We start from the raw sequence: 16,693 nt of genomic DNA, 5'->3' as shown, positions 1-16,693 counted from the left end.
CTAGCCTTTGGCCAGTTAGTCTTGTTATTATAAACATAAACAGATACATAAATAAACATGTATTTCCAATAGAATATGTACACAAAAGAGATAATTAAAGTTGGCATTAAATCGGTTTAATCAGGACTCATTTAAAGTGACATATTTGTTTGTAGTTTTATTTGACAGATTGACCTGCCTTTTGGTTTTATTTTATTTGTTTAAAAAAAAATTCTCCTACTTTTCAGCCACTTGAGGGCGACATTGACGTTAACACAAGGAACACTTTTTTTAAAAAAAATTATAAATCTTTCTCATAATAACTGCCTGTTTCCTGGGATCTCCTCCACGCTCTTGAGTCTGTGCTGGGAGACACAGCAAACCTTCTGGCAATGGTATTTATTGATGTGCCACACTGGAGGAGTTGGACTATCTGTGCGACCTTTGTAGGGTCCAGATTTGGTTTGTCTCATTGTTGCTGCTCTTAATTTCATTAACACCAAAGCAGCTGAACCTCATTAACCCCATCTGCTACTTCACTGACCACTTGGGGGCGACATTGACATGAACAATTTGTTCATATTAAATGTGTGTGGAACTTTTCAATGACTGGTCTGGGTGTTTTAACTAGTGTTGGGCAGATGAAGCTTCATGAAGCACTGAAGCTTTTCATCCAATTGGTTCACCCCAGCGCAAAGCGTCTTGAAGCTTCATTTGCTCTAGTAGGACATCTACTGGACGTAAAAATATTAGTTGGCATGAATTTGAAGAGAGTGGCATTTTGCACATAGCCTGTAAATGTCAACAACAAAAGGAGTGTGTAAAACATGTATATTGTAGTGATGGCAGTATACTGTGTATATTTATACTGGCAGTATGGAAAATGATTATTTGGAAATGCTTAAAATGGAAATGATCATTTACTGTGAGGTGAGGTGTGGTTGGGGTATGGACAGTGGTTGTGCTTTTGTAACGTTGAGGTATGGACAGCTACAGACTGAGGCCTCAGTCCTGCCTGTTCACATTTTATTCAGTAAAAACTAAAATTTCACTGCTTTTATGGCCTTTTTAGTGGGGAGAACATAGCTAGGATTTAATGATTTAACAAATCTTTTAAATCCTTTGTCCTCCACAATGCTAAATGGCTGGGAGTCCTCAATCACCATGCTAACCACGTCTTCATCTATTTGAGATTGTCTTTATTGTCTTTCCTCAGGAGAACAAAGCACAAATATAAATATCACACACGTAACTTATAACAGTTGTATAATATTGTTATATCATTTAGTAACATTACTGCATGCTATATTATCATTGCATTTGATGGCTCACCTGGTCTTGCTCCACAATCGGTGTTCCCCTTATTCTCATGCAAAGCTCTGTAGTGCCTAAGCGTGGATGAGGTGTTGTTGTTATATCCCAGCTCCCTGGCACATAGCAAACACTTCACCTTGTACAAAAGTCAAGACAGCTTAACATAAATTGTATTGCACCATCAGTATTATGAAAATACATCTTCTGTAGAAATTTACATACCTTGTTGGGAGGAATAAGATCAAAATGTTCCCACACAGGGGAGGACATCCTCCTCTTCTTAGCTGGCGCCATTCTCTCCTGACTTTCTCTCCTCACTCTCATAAACCTCCAAACTGTCTCCAAACTCTCACTAACCGCAACTCTCCATCAAACACCCACGTTTTGAATGAAGTCTGAGGGGTTTATATCTCTGTCATAGCTCGCGTCAAAGTTCGAACCATTTCCTGAACCAGTCACGTGGTACAGCCGGGCAGCGAGGCTTCGGACGTCATCATTTTCAGCTCCTCCCATAAATGAAGCAAGCCTCGTTACGCGCATCGCGGAAACGCCCTCTCCATTACTTGACACAAGCTTTGAAGCCTCGATACAGAATGTCACATCACTAGTTTTAACTATAAAAAGTTTAGTGCTACTTGTAACACGTTGCTACATTGCTACATTGATGCTTAAAATAAACGTCCTAGGAATAAGGTTTAACTTCATATTAATTTTAGGATGTCAAATTAATTTGACCACATTAATGAAGTGACCCCAGCAGCAATTTGATTAAATCAGTTTTAGAGATTGTGTTTGAATGTTTAAAGGAAAAGCTATGGAGATTGTTACGCTTTTGAAATCCAGCTTTCATCTGTGACCTGCAGAGGATGGCCTGAACCAGTTTATCTCTGGGCACTTGTTACTTTAAGGTTTTTGTCACAAAGAAACTGGGGCTTTGTGTGGTGTCAGTGAACCGACAATAAACTCATTAACTGACTTTGAGTTTGTGAATTAACATTACACAAACTTCCCTGACAACACATACTAACTATTAGGTTAGCATTCTATGATTCATGGGTTACACACATGGAACTCATGTTTGCATAACACATCCCTCTAATCCAGGTACCAAGGAGAACAGGAATGACAAGATTATGGTTTGCATAAACCTCCAAGGTATATGCGCTTTCCAGTACGCTTTTTCATTCATTCTTGCGAAACACTACAGAAAGGTGCAGCTCATGATTTCCAGACCTTATCATAAGGGAGGATTGCTCAGAATCTTCTGTTTACATCATACTTGCAGCCCCCCACAGCTGAGCGGTGGTGGTAACAGCCTGACTCATGTATGCCGTAGGGTTCTGGTAGAATGGTGTTTTGGAAGTATCATTTCCAAAGCCTTCGCAAGGAACTACAAGCAGGAACGTGGTGCATTCTCATTGGTGCAACTGCTTAGATGCAGAGGTGTCAAACTCCAGTCCTTGAGGGCCAGTATCCTGAATCTTTAACATGTGTCCCTGCTCCAACACACCTGAATAACATTAGTAGATCATTAGCAAGACACTATAGGTCTTGACTGCATGCTGAGGTGGCAACCACTAATCCTACTCAAGTAAATTTAAATAAATTTTAAGTGTTTGGAAAAATGTACTTTTAAAAGTACTTTTATTGCACCATGTTCATTCATTCATTAGCTGCTGTAACATGAATCAAATGGCTGAACTGCTAATGACCTACTAAATTTATTCAGGTGTGTTGCAGCAGGGACACATCTAAAAGTTAAAGGATACTGGCCCTTGAGGACTGGAGCTTGACACCTGTGGCTTGGAGGAACAAAAGAGTCAAACACAAAAGTATATCTTACAAGAAAAATGCCAAAGAGCTAGACATTCTTGTAATTTTGTAAAGTGGTTTTAAACAAAAGTTCTTCAGGTTTTCTTTCACATTATCTGCTTTTTCAATCATTTTCAGTCCAATTCTTGTATCTGACCATTTTCAAATGAATAATTTCTATTTAAGACACTCAACACTGACCTGTAACTTCTCTAAGCATAGAGCATCAAAGTTAATACAGTCTAACAGATATCTTGTCATTCACAAACAGCTATTAGCTGAAAACCTTGCATATGTTGACCTTAGAAAATTTGAGGAAACTGGAAAGGTAGAGGACAAAAGAAGAAGTGGCACGCTCCAACTGAAAAAAACTACAGTAGATGAGCAGTACCTGAAAGTCATGGCCTTGGTGGATAAAAAGCAAAAAAAAATAAAATAAATAAATCAACCTGGAGGGATCCGTGTGCAAAGTCTGAATGCTCTGATATGCCAAATTTTGTCAACTCAGTGATTTTACAATAGAATGTGGTGATAAAGATGATGACTCTTACCTAAGTTGTTGTATTGTTATTGTGGACGAGTGCTCCCCTGCACTGAATTAAAAAAAAAAAAATCCAGCATCCCTTGTTTTCACAGCTGACTTGTGCCTCAGTGATGGAATATTTATTTGCTTTAAAAGAGTTTTTTCTTTTTCTCTCTCTCTTTTTTTTTTTTTACATCACAGAGTGATATGCCATTGTGCTGTCATTGTTTTTCTTGGATTTACTTGTCCAACCTTGGAGAAGTACCTTGGAGTACACATTGACAATAAACTGGACTGGGCTAAAAACACCACAGCACTTTACAGGAAGGGCCAGAGTCGTCTCTATTTTTTGAGGCGACTGAGGTCCTTCAACATCTGCCAGAAAATGCTCAGGATTTTCTATGAGTCTGTTGTGGCCAATGCGATCCTCTATGCTGTTGCATGCTGGGGGAGCAGGCTGAGGGTAGCAGATGCCAACAGACTCAATAAACTAATCTGTAATGTTGTGGGGATGGAGCTGGACTCCCTCAAGGTGGTGTCGGAGAGGCGGATGCTGTCCAAGATAAAGACAATGTTGGATAACACCTCCCACCCACTCCATGACATGCTGGTCAGTCACAGGAGCACGTTCAGTGAGAGACTGAGATTACCGAAAAGCACCACTGAACGACACAGGAAATCTTTCCTGCCTGTGGCCATCTCCCTGTAAAACGCATCCACTTAACACACTGGTTACTGCTACAACTACACATGTTTCTTTTCCAGCTATTTATTAATGAGTGACTTATATATATATATATATATATATATATATATATATATATATATATATATATATATATATATATATATATATATATATATATTGTACTATTCTTAGTTAGCGTATTGTCTGTCTTGTTAATGTTGGTTTATGTTGGTTTATAATGGAGCACTGTAACAAAAAAATAATTTCCCCCAGGGATCAATAAAGTATTCTGATTCTGATTCTGAACTCCTACAGTTTTGAGCTTTTCTGAATCCATTCCATGTTTCATAGCTAAACTCACTCCAGCTCTTTCAGATTGGCACAGGTGATTTTAAATAATCTTGTTCAGGCTAAGGACTCCATAGTCCAATAATCAGCAATCAGTCTATGCTGTATCTACGTACCTATTTATCCATCAATCTATTTAAATTCAAATTCAAATTCAAATTTTATTTGTCACACACACAACCATACACAGTATGACATGAGGTGAAATGCTTGTAGCTGTGCAATGCAATGCCCGACCATTAAACGACAGTGATTTTACAGTATTTACAATTTACAGGTTATTACAAAATTTACAGATTTAACTTAGAAATTTACAGTAAAAATGTGCAAATAGCAGAAATAGAGATTATAAATTATAGGAAGTGTGCATGAAGAAAAAACAGAGTGCGTGTGGTGATGTGATGTGTGTGAGAGTCCAGTCTTATAGTGATGTGATGTGTGTGGGAGAGTCCAGACCTACACCTGGTTCAGGGCCGGAATAGCCTGGGGGAAGAAGCTCCTCCTCATTCTCTCTGTTTTGGCCTTAAGGGAGCGGAAGTACTTCCCAGACCTCAACAGTGAGAAGAGTCCATTGTTGGGATAGGAGAGGTCCATCATAATCTTCCTAGCTTTGGTCTTGCACCGTTTGGTGTAGATGGACAGCAGGTCAGGGAGCTCTGATTGAATGATGCGTTCGGCCGAGCGCACCACTCTTTGCAGATCTCGTCTGTCCTGCTTGGTGCTGTTCCCAAACCAGGTGCAGATGTTTCCCGTCAGGATGCTCTCGATGGTGCAGGAGTAAAAGTTCTTGAGCACCTTCAGTGGCAGATGGAAGTCTCTAAGTCTTCTGAGGAAGAAGAGACGCTGACGAGCTTTCTTAACCAGGGTGTTGATGTGACAGGACCATGACAAGTCCCGAGTGATGTGGACACCCAGGTATCAGAAACTGTCCACTTCCTCCACTGGCGTGCCACAGATGATGGGGGGCTTGTAATTCCTCGCCTGCTTTGTAGTGAAGTCCACGATCAGCTCCTTAGTCTTGCTGACGTTTAGGAGGAAGTTATTCTCCTGGCACCAGGTCTCCAGGTTCCTAATCTCCTCCAGGTAGGCCGTCTCGATGTTGTCGGAGATCAGGCCCACAACAACAGTGTCGTCAGCAAACTTGACAATGGAGGTGGTGTCTGATGTGGCTACACAGTCATAAGTGTACAGTGAGTACAGCAGGGGGCTTAAAACACAGCCCTGAGGCACTCCAGTGCTGAGTGAGATGGAGGGGGAGACTTGTTTTCCCACCCTCACTGATTGGGGTCTGTCTGTGAGGAAGTTGAGGATCCACTGACACAGTGATGAGCTGAGTCCTAGATCCGTCAACTTGGTGAAAAGCTTAGAGGGAATTATTGTGTTGAATGCTGAACTGTAGTCCACGAACAGCATCCTAACATAATTCCCTCTGCCAGTGTCCAGGTGACTCAGGGATGTGTGGAGCAGGTGACATATGGCATCGTCTGTGGAACGATTAGTCCGGTAAGCAAACTGAAATGAGTCGATGGTGGCAGGAAGTGAAGAAGTGATGTGATCTCTCATCAGTCTTTCAAAACACTTCATTACAATTGAAGTCAGTGCTACTGGACGGTAGTCATTGTGGCAAGCGGGCTGTTGTTTCTTTGGAACAGGGACAATGATGGACTGTTTGAAGCACGTGGGAACCATTGCTTGGGCCAGGGAAAGGTTGAAGATCTCCTTGAACACCGGTGCTAGCTGGTCAGCGCAGGCTCTCAGGACCTGGCCAGGGCAAATCAGGCACACATCAAAGCAGGATCATAAATGTAAAAACCAGGTTTCAATCTAATATTATACGGGGTTATGTAAGCTCCATCATATATAAACAGAAATTATCAGATCTCAGCTAGATTTGTGTAAGCTGCATAATATGTAAACAAATGATCTGATCTCAATTATCAGATCTATCTGCAAAAGATATTAGATAAGAGTGCAAGTACGGTAACTTTTTTATTATTATTATTATTATTTTGCTTTTGTTTGGATGTAAACTTCGGAAAAATACACACATAACCATTACATGATGAAAGAAAAATACAGGTGCTGTAACAGAGCCAGAGAACATACGCATTACTGACTTCCTGTTACCTTTTTCTTTTTTTCTTTTTCTTTTTAAGCGGACGTAGCATAAGAGAGCGCAAATCCGCTTTGGCTGCTCATTGGTCGAGAAATATGGAATCAGATGACGTAGTGGTTCCGGGTTTCTAGGTCCCAACAAAAGGTAACTTTCGGTCATTTGTGAAAGAGCGGCACACGGCTGACCGGGCTTTCTTCAGCTGAAGGTAAGAACGCTGTCAGCCTGCCAATACAGCAGGGTATCACTCTCTAGCTGACCGCTGTAATCTCATTAGAGCCTTTATCCGTTAGTTAATATGTACTGCTAATATTGAGCAGGTTTAAGCGACAGCAGCTAACGTTAATCAACTTGCCAGTGAGACGCGCCGTGCCAGCAATGTGCGGCGGCTTTTGTCATCATTTCGTCTGCCATGCCGCTCCTGATCCATTGTCGTTTTAGTGCTAGATAAGGAGGTCAGATTTGCTTCCCAGCTCGCCTTATTTTGAAGCAGACCAATTATGTAAAGGGGGCAAGAAAGGCGCTTTAATTTTAATTACAGCTCGTATTGTTTTTCATGGCGTTTTAGCGTAACGTGTTACAAGTGGAAACGGCAGACCCCGGCTACAACTTTAGCATTTCCCGGTATTAAACTGTCGCTTTTGTTAGCAATACCTGCCCTAAACGGATATGCAGTGTTGGGCTTTTTACCGTTAGATAACGTGTTTATCACTCACAACTAGATATAGATGTGTGAGGAGATTTGCATCGAACCACTCACTCCCGTATTCCCGTGTAAAATGATTTGAATTTGCTTTTATTCAATTCCACCCAAGAGAGAGAGGAAAAACTGTTTTAAGCTAGTGGTCCATGGCTTTTCCATCATCATCATCACCATCCCCACGTCCTGTCATCACACAGGAATGTTTTCAGGGTATTTTTATTTCCACAGTAAGAGCCCAGAAAAAGATCCTGACATATAAATATTTCTTACTCCGCCGCTTTGATTCATCTGTGGGTGTACTGTCATTCTTTAAGATGTATGGACAGATGTGACGTACACTGAGGATATGATTCACGGAAATGATTCACGATGAAGAGTGTGAGCTTTCAGGATTGGGAAAGCCAGTTACGTGGTTTGACCTTCTCTTTCCATAAATGTCTTAATGTAGCTAAGTACACAGTGTTCTCTTATTTGCAGGTAATCGGTGTCTGTCTTGTGCCATAAAGACACTTCCCACTTAATAGCTGACTGCCGTAGGCTACAGTTACTTTGTCACGTGCTAAACGGGTTCAGCACGTGACGTTTAGCCACAGAGCAAACATGTGGATATTGACTACATTTTGCAATTATGAGACACAATTTGTTTTAACTACTTTACCGCCTCTGCACTCTGAGGATATCAGCAGGCTGAGCTTGCTCTATAGTGACCCTTCCCTGACCACCAAGTGGGGTGAGCCTAAAGAGTATTGTCATTGGTTGTCTGCAGCACAATCCTCATTGGACAGTAGCCAGTCTGGTCAGAGTGACCACATCTCCGCACTACTTCATCCCTCCATGACCTTTCAGTTGACCTGTTGTTTGAAAGCAGGCAGGTGTTTGAGTGCAGCAGAGGACATTATAAAGAGCTGAGCACTGAAAAGTTCAGACATACAGAGGCGGTTTGGTACGCAGCGAGGAGGTGGTGAGGCTGTGGATACTTGCCGTGTGTAGTGCAGTCTTCCTGTCTGTAAGAAGAGGTAGCACAGTGGTGGAACGGTTTAGATAAGCCTCAGATACTGATGGTTAATAGTTCACTTTTTATTTCCAATCTAGTGTTTTGTCAGAGTTCCTTTAAGCAAGAAGTCAACCACCAGACAAACTTAGTTAACCAGCCAACTTCCCTTTTATGACATCTCTTGGCATGCGATAGATATTTGGGTGAAAATCAACTTTCTTGCTTTTGACTTTTAACCTGAGTTATTTAAGTGATCTCACAGGCAGCTGATGAATGAACTGTATCAATTGACTGTATTGTGTTTTTTGTTTTTCTTTTCTGTCTCAACTTTAGCTTAAGCATTTTGTGGACCAAATATTTACATGCTACAACTGTGGGACTCTTAAGAGCTTAAGAGCTTTTTTCCCCTCTTCCCGTCCAACACAATTCTCTTGACGCACCTCAAACATCTTTGGGACCACCAAGCTTGAAAGTTTTCTGATAACCTGCTGCTCAGCTCCCTTCCAGAAAAAAGCATGGGTCTTCAGTCAGACTCTGTCCTCCAATCTATCCTCCTTTTTCCAATCCACCTTATCATATGGCTGTACTCAATAGTCTCATTCCTGCCTTGGTACTACCTCACCGGAGCTGGCCAAGGAAAAGCTCTGTCCAAGAGGATAAAAGCCCGTTCCAAATCAGGATGTGCTGAGGGACCATACCGCTCCGTGGACCAATTTGATTCCCTGGCCAGGGAAGACTTCCCAGGCAAGGACACACTCGATAAGCTGTTCAAGCATGCTGTGCAGCGCTTCGGTGAAGCTGATTGTCTAGGAACCCGAGAGATTCTGAGCGAAGAGAACGAGACTCAGCCCAACGGCAAAGTTTTTAAAAAGGTAAGGTTGCTTAGAGTTTACTGCTCTGTTGACAGATGCGTAAGTGATCAGAGATGTTCGGTGTTATTTATGTGACCCTTTCTCCTTTTAGCTGATCCTGGGGGAGTACAAATGGTTATCCTATAATGAACTCGACTCCATAGTCAGTGAGTTTGGCAGTGGATTGGCGGCTTTGGAGCAGCAACCCAAAAGCACTATTGCAGTCTTCTGTGAAACCAGGGCAGAGTGGATGATCACTGCTCAGGCATGCTTCAGACGCAATTTCCCACGTAAGTATATCTCAGCGCGTTCAATCCAAGGTTTTGGGGTCAGATAGCGTGAATGCTGTGTTAAGTGTTTCATAATTTAATTATCTCACTCACTGAGATCCTTTTTTAAACAATATTATTGTTATTGCAGTGGTGACGTTCTACGCCACACTGGGGGAGGAGGCAATTGCTTTTGGACTGAATGAGACGGGTGTTTCACATTTGGTCACCAGCGTGGAGCTCCTTGAGACTAAGCTGAAAGTGAGTTAATCCTTTACAGCACATGGTCCAACCACCACTCCTAAGAACAAGAGAAGCAGTGATGTGATTATTCTCATGAGACGTCTTTGTTTACCATCTAACAGCCTCAATTATCATCACATGATTATAATTTAAGATGTAGCAAATTGTTAACATTAAAGTTTGGAAAACCCAGAATAATGGAACACAGAATTGATTTGTTAAAGCATTTTTTTTTAAAGATGCATTTACTGGCTTTCTGTTACAAAGAAAATCCCAAAGGACTATCACTTTTTTAAAAATGTTATTTATAGAAGGAAATCTTGTACTTGGGCATCCTCCTGTAACATTTTTACTCTTTGCTTTTTCTGCATAGACTGTACTGCCACAGATCCCCAACCTGAAGCATGTGATTTATGTGGATGACAAGAAAATGAACACAGAAGGCTACCCAGCAGGGCTTTCCATCCGCAGCATGCAGTCCGTACGAGAGATGGGCAGGCAGCCGGAGAATGGTGTGTATTTCTGACTCACTCTGGTTGTGCTTTTTGTCCTATTTCAGGCACAGTACAAGACAGTAACGCTTTCCTTTGTTCTACAGTGGCTAGGGCAATTGTTGAGCCCCAGCCATCCGATCTGGCCGTTGTGATGTACACCAGCGGTTCCACAGGCAGACCCAAAGGAGTTGTCATTGTCCACAGTAACCTAATTGCAGGAATGACAGGCCAGTGTGAACGCATCCCTGGGCTCGGGTGAGTTGCAGCAATGGCTGATTTGTAGTATTTTAGTAAGGCTACTTGGAGATGTGAAGAAATCTAAGAAAAAAAGAAAGTTTATTTCAAATTGGAACTAAGGAAGTGCAGTCAAAGATCCTCAGTGTAAACATTGGAAAGAGGAACTGAAAATGTCTACTAATCATTGGTCCTAACCAAGACTTTCGTTGACTCTACTGTGGCAGGCCTAATGATACCTACATAGCCTATCTGCCCCTGGCTCATGTTCTGGAAATGACAGCTGAAATCTCCTGTGTCACATATGGTTGTCGGATTGGCTATTCGTCCCCACAGACACTGTCAGACCAGGTAAGCAGCACCGACGCCAGGTTGCATTGTTTCTGTCACTGTAGTCTTTATTTTAATTGACTCTTAGTGGTGTTGCTGTTAAACCAGACTTTTCATCTAAATATTATTTCAAGCTGTTGTTTTTCACAGTTTACGTGGCAATTGTGACCCTTGCGTGCCGTGGCATCGGTCCACACTTTATCTACATTGTAAAGATTTGAGGAAACGAGAGTTCACAAAACCAGATGTGAATCGTGTTTATCATGGTGAACAGTAGCTCTCCAAAAAAGCAGCTTTTTATATTTATTTTTTTAACCTTACTTAAAGGAGATGGCTAACTTAGCCCACTGGAAGTTTTGCTAACTGCGCAACAAATCAGTTGGAAATGATGAGAAACACTTTAATAATGTCTGGTTTTATTAAAACTTGAGGCATGAGTTTGTCCACAAACCAGTGTGACTTGATCTTGCCTTTGTCTATTAGATTCTGTAGTCTGTGGCCACATTAGTCACATCAGTGGGAAGCAGGGCAGATTGAGGAGCGGTTACATTACAAAAGTTGGACAATTATTTCAATTTTTTTTTTTTTTCCCTTCTCCTCTTTAGTCTACCAGGATAAAGAAGGGAAGTAAAGGAGACTGCTCTGTGCTCAGGCCCACACTGATGGCAGCTGTGCCAGTAAGAACCTTGTTTTTTATTTATCCTGTTTGTGTCTTTCTTCATTATTTTATTTTGTTTGTCAACTGGTGTCTAAATAACTCCCATATGTTTGGTCCAAAAAGGAAATCATGGATCGCATCAACAAGAACGTGATGAGCAAAGTGCAGGAAATGGGTTTTGTTCAGAAGATGCTGTTTACACTGGGCTACAATTATAAACTGGAGCAGATCAGGAGGGGCTATGACGCACCACTCTGCAATGCGTAAGAAGCATCCTATGCATTCCTGTGACCCTTGCACTAAAATGCGATTGGCTTGTTTAACTTAAAATCAAAACACTGCGTGATCTCTCTTTGCAGCTTGTTGTTCCGGAAAGTAAAGAAACTGCTGGGTGGGCGAGTGAGGATGATGCTGTCTGGAGGAGCCCCCCTGTCCCCGGCCACTCAGAGATTTATGAATGTGTGTTTTTGCTGTCCAGTGGGCCAGGGCTACGGCCTCACTGAGACCTGTGGAGCAGGCACTATCACAGAGGGTAAGATAACATTTTGAGTGCCCAAAATAATGACAGATGAGTTCAAATTTAGGCATTATTTAATTTAAAAGAAACAAATCCTGACTTACAGTTTTATTTTAAGTTGGATTAACTAAAGTGCCTCAGTTCCCTAGTGATTTGCTGACTGGAAGCAGTCATTATTGTAGTGAGCCTGGCCAATAGTCACACAGGATAAACAAATACCTCAGGATAGAAGCAGATGGGCCTAAATTGAAAATAATGTTTAAATGACTGTTCTTAAGAAATGTTTTTCATTTTGCAGTTGAAGACATCAGCACCGGTCGTGTTGGAGCTCCTCTGATTTGCTGTGAGATTAGACTCAGGGACTGGGCTGAAGGTATGTTTGGGGGGGAAACATGCCGGGACACGCTTGTGCAGAATGGAAAGATCTCCATTGCAGCGTAATCATGTGTTTTTTATTTTTACTCAGGTGGCTACACCAGTAAAGACAAGCCAAATCCAAGAGGGGAGATCTTGATCGGTGGCCCCAATGTAACCATGGGCTACTACAGGAGTGAAGGCAACAATCAGGACTTCTTTGTGGATGAAAATGGTCAGAGATGGTTCTGCACCGGAGATGTAGGAGAGGTTTACCCAGATGGCTGTCTACAAATTGTTGGTGTGTATATTTCTTTTTCTGGGCGGGGGTGGGATGCTCCTGTGAATGATACGTATTGTATAAAGCCCTTTGAGTGCTTAAGTAGAGTTTAAAAAAAAAAAAAAAAAAAAGTGCTATATAAAAATCAGTCCATTTATCATTTACTTTTTCTCATTAAGACCGCAAGAAAGATTTGGTGAAACTGCAGGCTGGAGAGTACGTGTCTCTCGGTAAAGTGGAATCTGCTCTGAAAAACTGCCCTCTTATAGACAACATCTGTGCTTATGCAAACAGGTGAGTGACCTACTTTTTTATTTATTTATTCAGGGAAAGTTAAAATGGTAGGAGATGCAATTTAGAGGCAAAGTTTTTCCATATCCTAATATATGATTTACATCTGGATCAACGAGTATAATGGCAGATTATAAACGATATGGGGAAACGGCTGAATGAATTTGCAGATGGTGACCTTTCCGCGAGCTGTTTACAGTTCAAACATCATATTCAACTGCTGCAGGCGTCTGTGTTTTTACTCTAAACTTAAGAACACGAGTGCTTCTTGAAATATTTTTTCATTCTTCACGTTTGACTTTGGAGAAAAATTACATTATAGCGATCAGTCATAGATTCATATCAGTTTCATATGCACGATAGGTCAGCTGAAGTTTTGTGCTAATAAACACTGACTAAACACAGATTTGCATATGACGGGTACAAACAAATATTATTTCACGAGTTACTTGCATAAAGTTAGAATTACAGAAAATGTTATTCAGGGTCAGGGTTTCTTATCAGTTGATGCAAATGAACCAGGAAATGAAATAAAAGATAAAGGTACTAGTAAACAACCCAGATGACATTTCCATGAAATGTTTACTTGTACGTATGGTATATTCATCAGCTACAGGCTGTTTCTATTTGTACTATACATGATTGCGTATCTATAGAAATGTCTTTCACTTATCTCACACTTGGGATTTGAGATGATGATCTCCATTTGAAAATGTGAATGACACTTTATCATCAGTTTAATAAATGCAGTACATAATGCAGTATATGGACAAAAGAATTGGGCCACACCTTGCAATCATTGTTTTCTGTTCTTAGCCAAATGCATATACAACCAAGCACCTAGCCATGCGATCTGCCTTTGCAAACATCCGTGAAAGAGTGGGTCATTGTAAAGAGCTCACTGAATGTGAGTGTGGTGCTGTAATAGGACAAAGTTAGTGTGGGACATTTTTTTCCCTACTAGATATTCTACAGTTGACTGTAAATGTATTATTGGAACCACAGCAACTCGGAGCATGTAAAGTTGCAGAGCAGGGTTTTATAAAGTCATCAACGATCTGCTGATTCAATAACTGCAGAGTTTCAAACATCAGCATAAACACTGTGCACGGGAGCTTCACGGTGTGGGTTTGCATGGCTGAGCAGCTCTTGTAGGTCATCCAGCACTTTTGTCCATGTAATGTATTTTAGCATATCGAATTAAGCAAGCTAAGGTTTAATTCATTGGGTAGGTGTTTTGTTTGTTGTTGTGGGGTTTGTTTGTTTTTTGTTTTTGTTTTTTTTAATTATTATTTTGTTTTTTCTGACCAAATACAGTGTTATTTCTGGGCTCTTAATATAAACATAATGTGCAGGAAAACATTTTTCAACCTAAATTTAGTCCAGTCTGTTCAACATGTGTGTACTGTTCTAATTATGCAGGCAGGTTTAGTTCCGCTTCTGAAAAGGGGCACCCGGTTTAGCTACAGCAGTACTGACGTGTTGTCAGAACAGTTTAAACATGGTATATTGCATAATGTTACACAAAGATGGTTACTCAGGATATCCCAGCAGTAGCAGTATTTCTCAACGTTGCCAGGACTTGCTTGTGTCTCACAGCTCCACTCCTTGAATTCTTTTCTCCTTTTATCATTCCACATCACTCAGTACTGCTCCTGCAGTCATTCTTTGCCTTTTTTTTTGTTTTTGTTTTTTTCCCCTGTGCTTATTATACCTTCATGTTTACACTTTAAATCATTTCCAGTCTCAGTTCTTCTCCAAGCTCCAATAAAATCAAATCGTTACTGTTCATACATAATTACCTGACAGGCTTTTGCGCCTACACACTTGAACTGACAGCTTTCAGTGTGAACACCCAAACCGTCATGAAATTCTTCCCACTTCAGATGTGTCACCTGCACTCTGGCTGACATGAGAACTCCAAGTGACGTTTAAGTGTCTTAATGACGACTGAATCAACAAATGTAGCGCTCACTTCGACTTCAGCTGATATCGGAACAATTAAATATGGCACTTAATTAGACTGAAGTGATTACGGCTACAACTTGAATTAATTATTTCGTCTGTAGTTGTTCAGTGGTGGGCATGCGACGTAATGTTGAACAGTTTCTAAACTTTTTTTTTGTTTGTTTTAAATTGTGTGCCCTTGCAGTGATCAGAACTATGTGATCAGCTTCGTGGTTCCCAATCAGAAAAAGCTCACAGAACTGGCCAAACAGAGGAGCATAGAGGGGACATGGGAGGAGATCTGCACTAATCCTGAAATGGAAAGCGAGGTCCTGAAGGCGATCAAGGAGGTCGCCACTAACAGTAAGAGTCTTTTCACAGCATTGCGATAATAGAAGCTATGCAAGTTTTGCTTTCATCCATACTTTGTCCAAACGTGCCTGAACATCACTTTCCTTCCTTGTAGTTAAACTCCAGAGATTTGAGATTCCAGTGAAGGTGCATCTGAGTCCAGAGCCGTGGACGCCTGAAACGGGCCTAGTCACAGATGCGTTCAAGTTGAAGAGGAAAGAGTTGAAGAACCACTATCTCCATCACATAGAGAGAATGTATGGGAGGAAGTAACTTCCAGCAGGCCCACACCACCCAGGAGTTACTGCTTTCACCATAACCACGATTTTGATGTGCAAATATTCCTCTGGTTACAAAGCTGTAGTTTATTTGTGTTCCACAGCTTCACAGAGAAAAGCGTAAGCTATAAATAGTTGTAGCCGTTTATCCGTGTGTGCGTGTGTGTGAGAGAATGTGTGTTTGTAAGAGATGCACCAAAGTGTCAGTTTTTGTTATTAGAAGGGGGAAAGGCTATTGCAGCTCTCAACTGCCATCCATTGGAAATTGCTGGGACTCTTATTTGTAGCTGTTAGAAACGGCACCTTCGGTCCACATGTTGCTTAAGTCTTGCTGCTGCTTTCATTGAAAATGTTTCAAAAAATAAAGGAAAAAAATGCGACCATGATCACAGAGGCATGTCATGCTGTTTTGTAAAGTTGGAGTACTGATGTTAAGGTGCCTTCAGTCTGCAGTTCTCATGTAGTCGAGCAGAGGTGGTAGCTAGACAGTAAAAAAAGAAAAGTTACAAAAAAGGCTGAATGCCATGTTTACTTGAAAGGAAAAATACTCCCCACCGCAGACACATCGACACGATCAAGAGCATTTACAGTCGTTTGTCCGTGTCTGTGTATTTAGCTTTGTTTTTGTTTCTTACCTGTGTTTTATTTATGCTTTAATGTTATTTTAATGGTTGGTTAAGAAAGGAAGACCAAAATGTGTTGGCCTAAATGACTCAGGAAGACGGACAAATGTTTTAATATATGAAGTTGTCAAATGTGGGGTATAGAAACATTTTGACAAATGTTTGTAGGCACCTTATTAAAAAAACAATGATTAACTACTAAACTGCTTAGCCTTTATTATAGTCACAACTGGCATACTGTAATACTGTGCGTACTTTACCTCAGTTAATAGGTTATTGTACGATTTGGTATAAAGGATCCTCTGAACTCAGTTTTAATGTGTTTTCTATGTATTTTTCCAAATACTATCATGTTGGTGGATTTGCATTGTTAAAAGTTTTAAGTACACAGACGATGGCAGTCACTTTAGTTGTTTGGTGAACCTACGTGTATTTATTACTCCCATCATTGCAGTCACATGCCTTGTTCGACATTTCAAGAATAAACACCTTTTCGTAC

General features: G+C 40.9%; 1 protein-coding gene across 1 annotated transcript; it reads left to right on the top strand.

Moving 5' to 3' along the window:
- The first annotated feature begins 6,852 nt into the window (after positions 1–6,852).
- acsl4a (acyl-CoA synthetase long chain family member 4a) lies at positions 6,853–16,692 on the top strand. Its single transcript, XM_040015461.1, has 15 exons — positions 6,853–6,985; positions 8,808–9,346; positions 9,438–9,615; positions 9,746–9,855; positions 10,211–10,349; positions 10,436–10,586; positions 10,793–10,916; positions 11,501–11,572; positions 11,677–11,816; positions 11,913–12,085; positions 12,369–12,443; positions 12,537–12,725; positions 12,884–12,998; positions 15,148–15,305; positions 15,409–16,692. The coding sequence occupies exons 2-15, from the start codon at positions 8,990–8,992 to the stop codon at positions 15,564–15,566; spliced, it is 2,139 nt and encodes a 712-aa protein (XP_039871395.1). The 5' UTR covers positions 6,853–6,985; positions 8,808–8,989; the 3' UTR covers positions 15,567–16,692.
- The last annotated feature ends 1 nt before the right edge of the window (position 16,693 follows it).

Source organism: Simochromis diagramma, unplaced genomic scaffold (genome assembly GCF_900408965.1).
Source record: "Simochromis diagramma unplaced genomic scaffold, fSimDia1.1 OVJJ01000685.1, whole genome shotgun sequence".
Classification (NCBI taxonomy): domain Eukaryota; kingdom Metazoa; phylum Chordata; class Actinopteri; order Cichliformes; family Cichlidae; genus Simochromis; species Simochromis diagramma.
The sequence above is the reverse complement of the archived record's forward strand: the minus strand, read 5'-3'. Positions and strand labels throughout refer to the sequence as shown.

Excerpts from the sequence above, each read along its gene's own strand:
- acsl4a (XM_040015461.1), top strand. The coding sequence starts at position 8,990 with ATGGGTCTTCAGTCAGACTCTGTCCTCCAATCTATCCTCCTTTTTCCA. Across the intron at positions 10,587-10,792 it reads GAACGCATCCCTGGGCTCGG|GCCTAATGATACCTACATAG; the intron begins GTGAGTTGCAGC and ends CTACTGTGGCAG. Across the intron at positions 12,444-12,536 it reads ACTCAGGGACTGGGCTGAAG|GTGGCTACACCAGTAAAGAC; the intron begins GTATGTTTGGGG and ends ATTTTTACTCAG.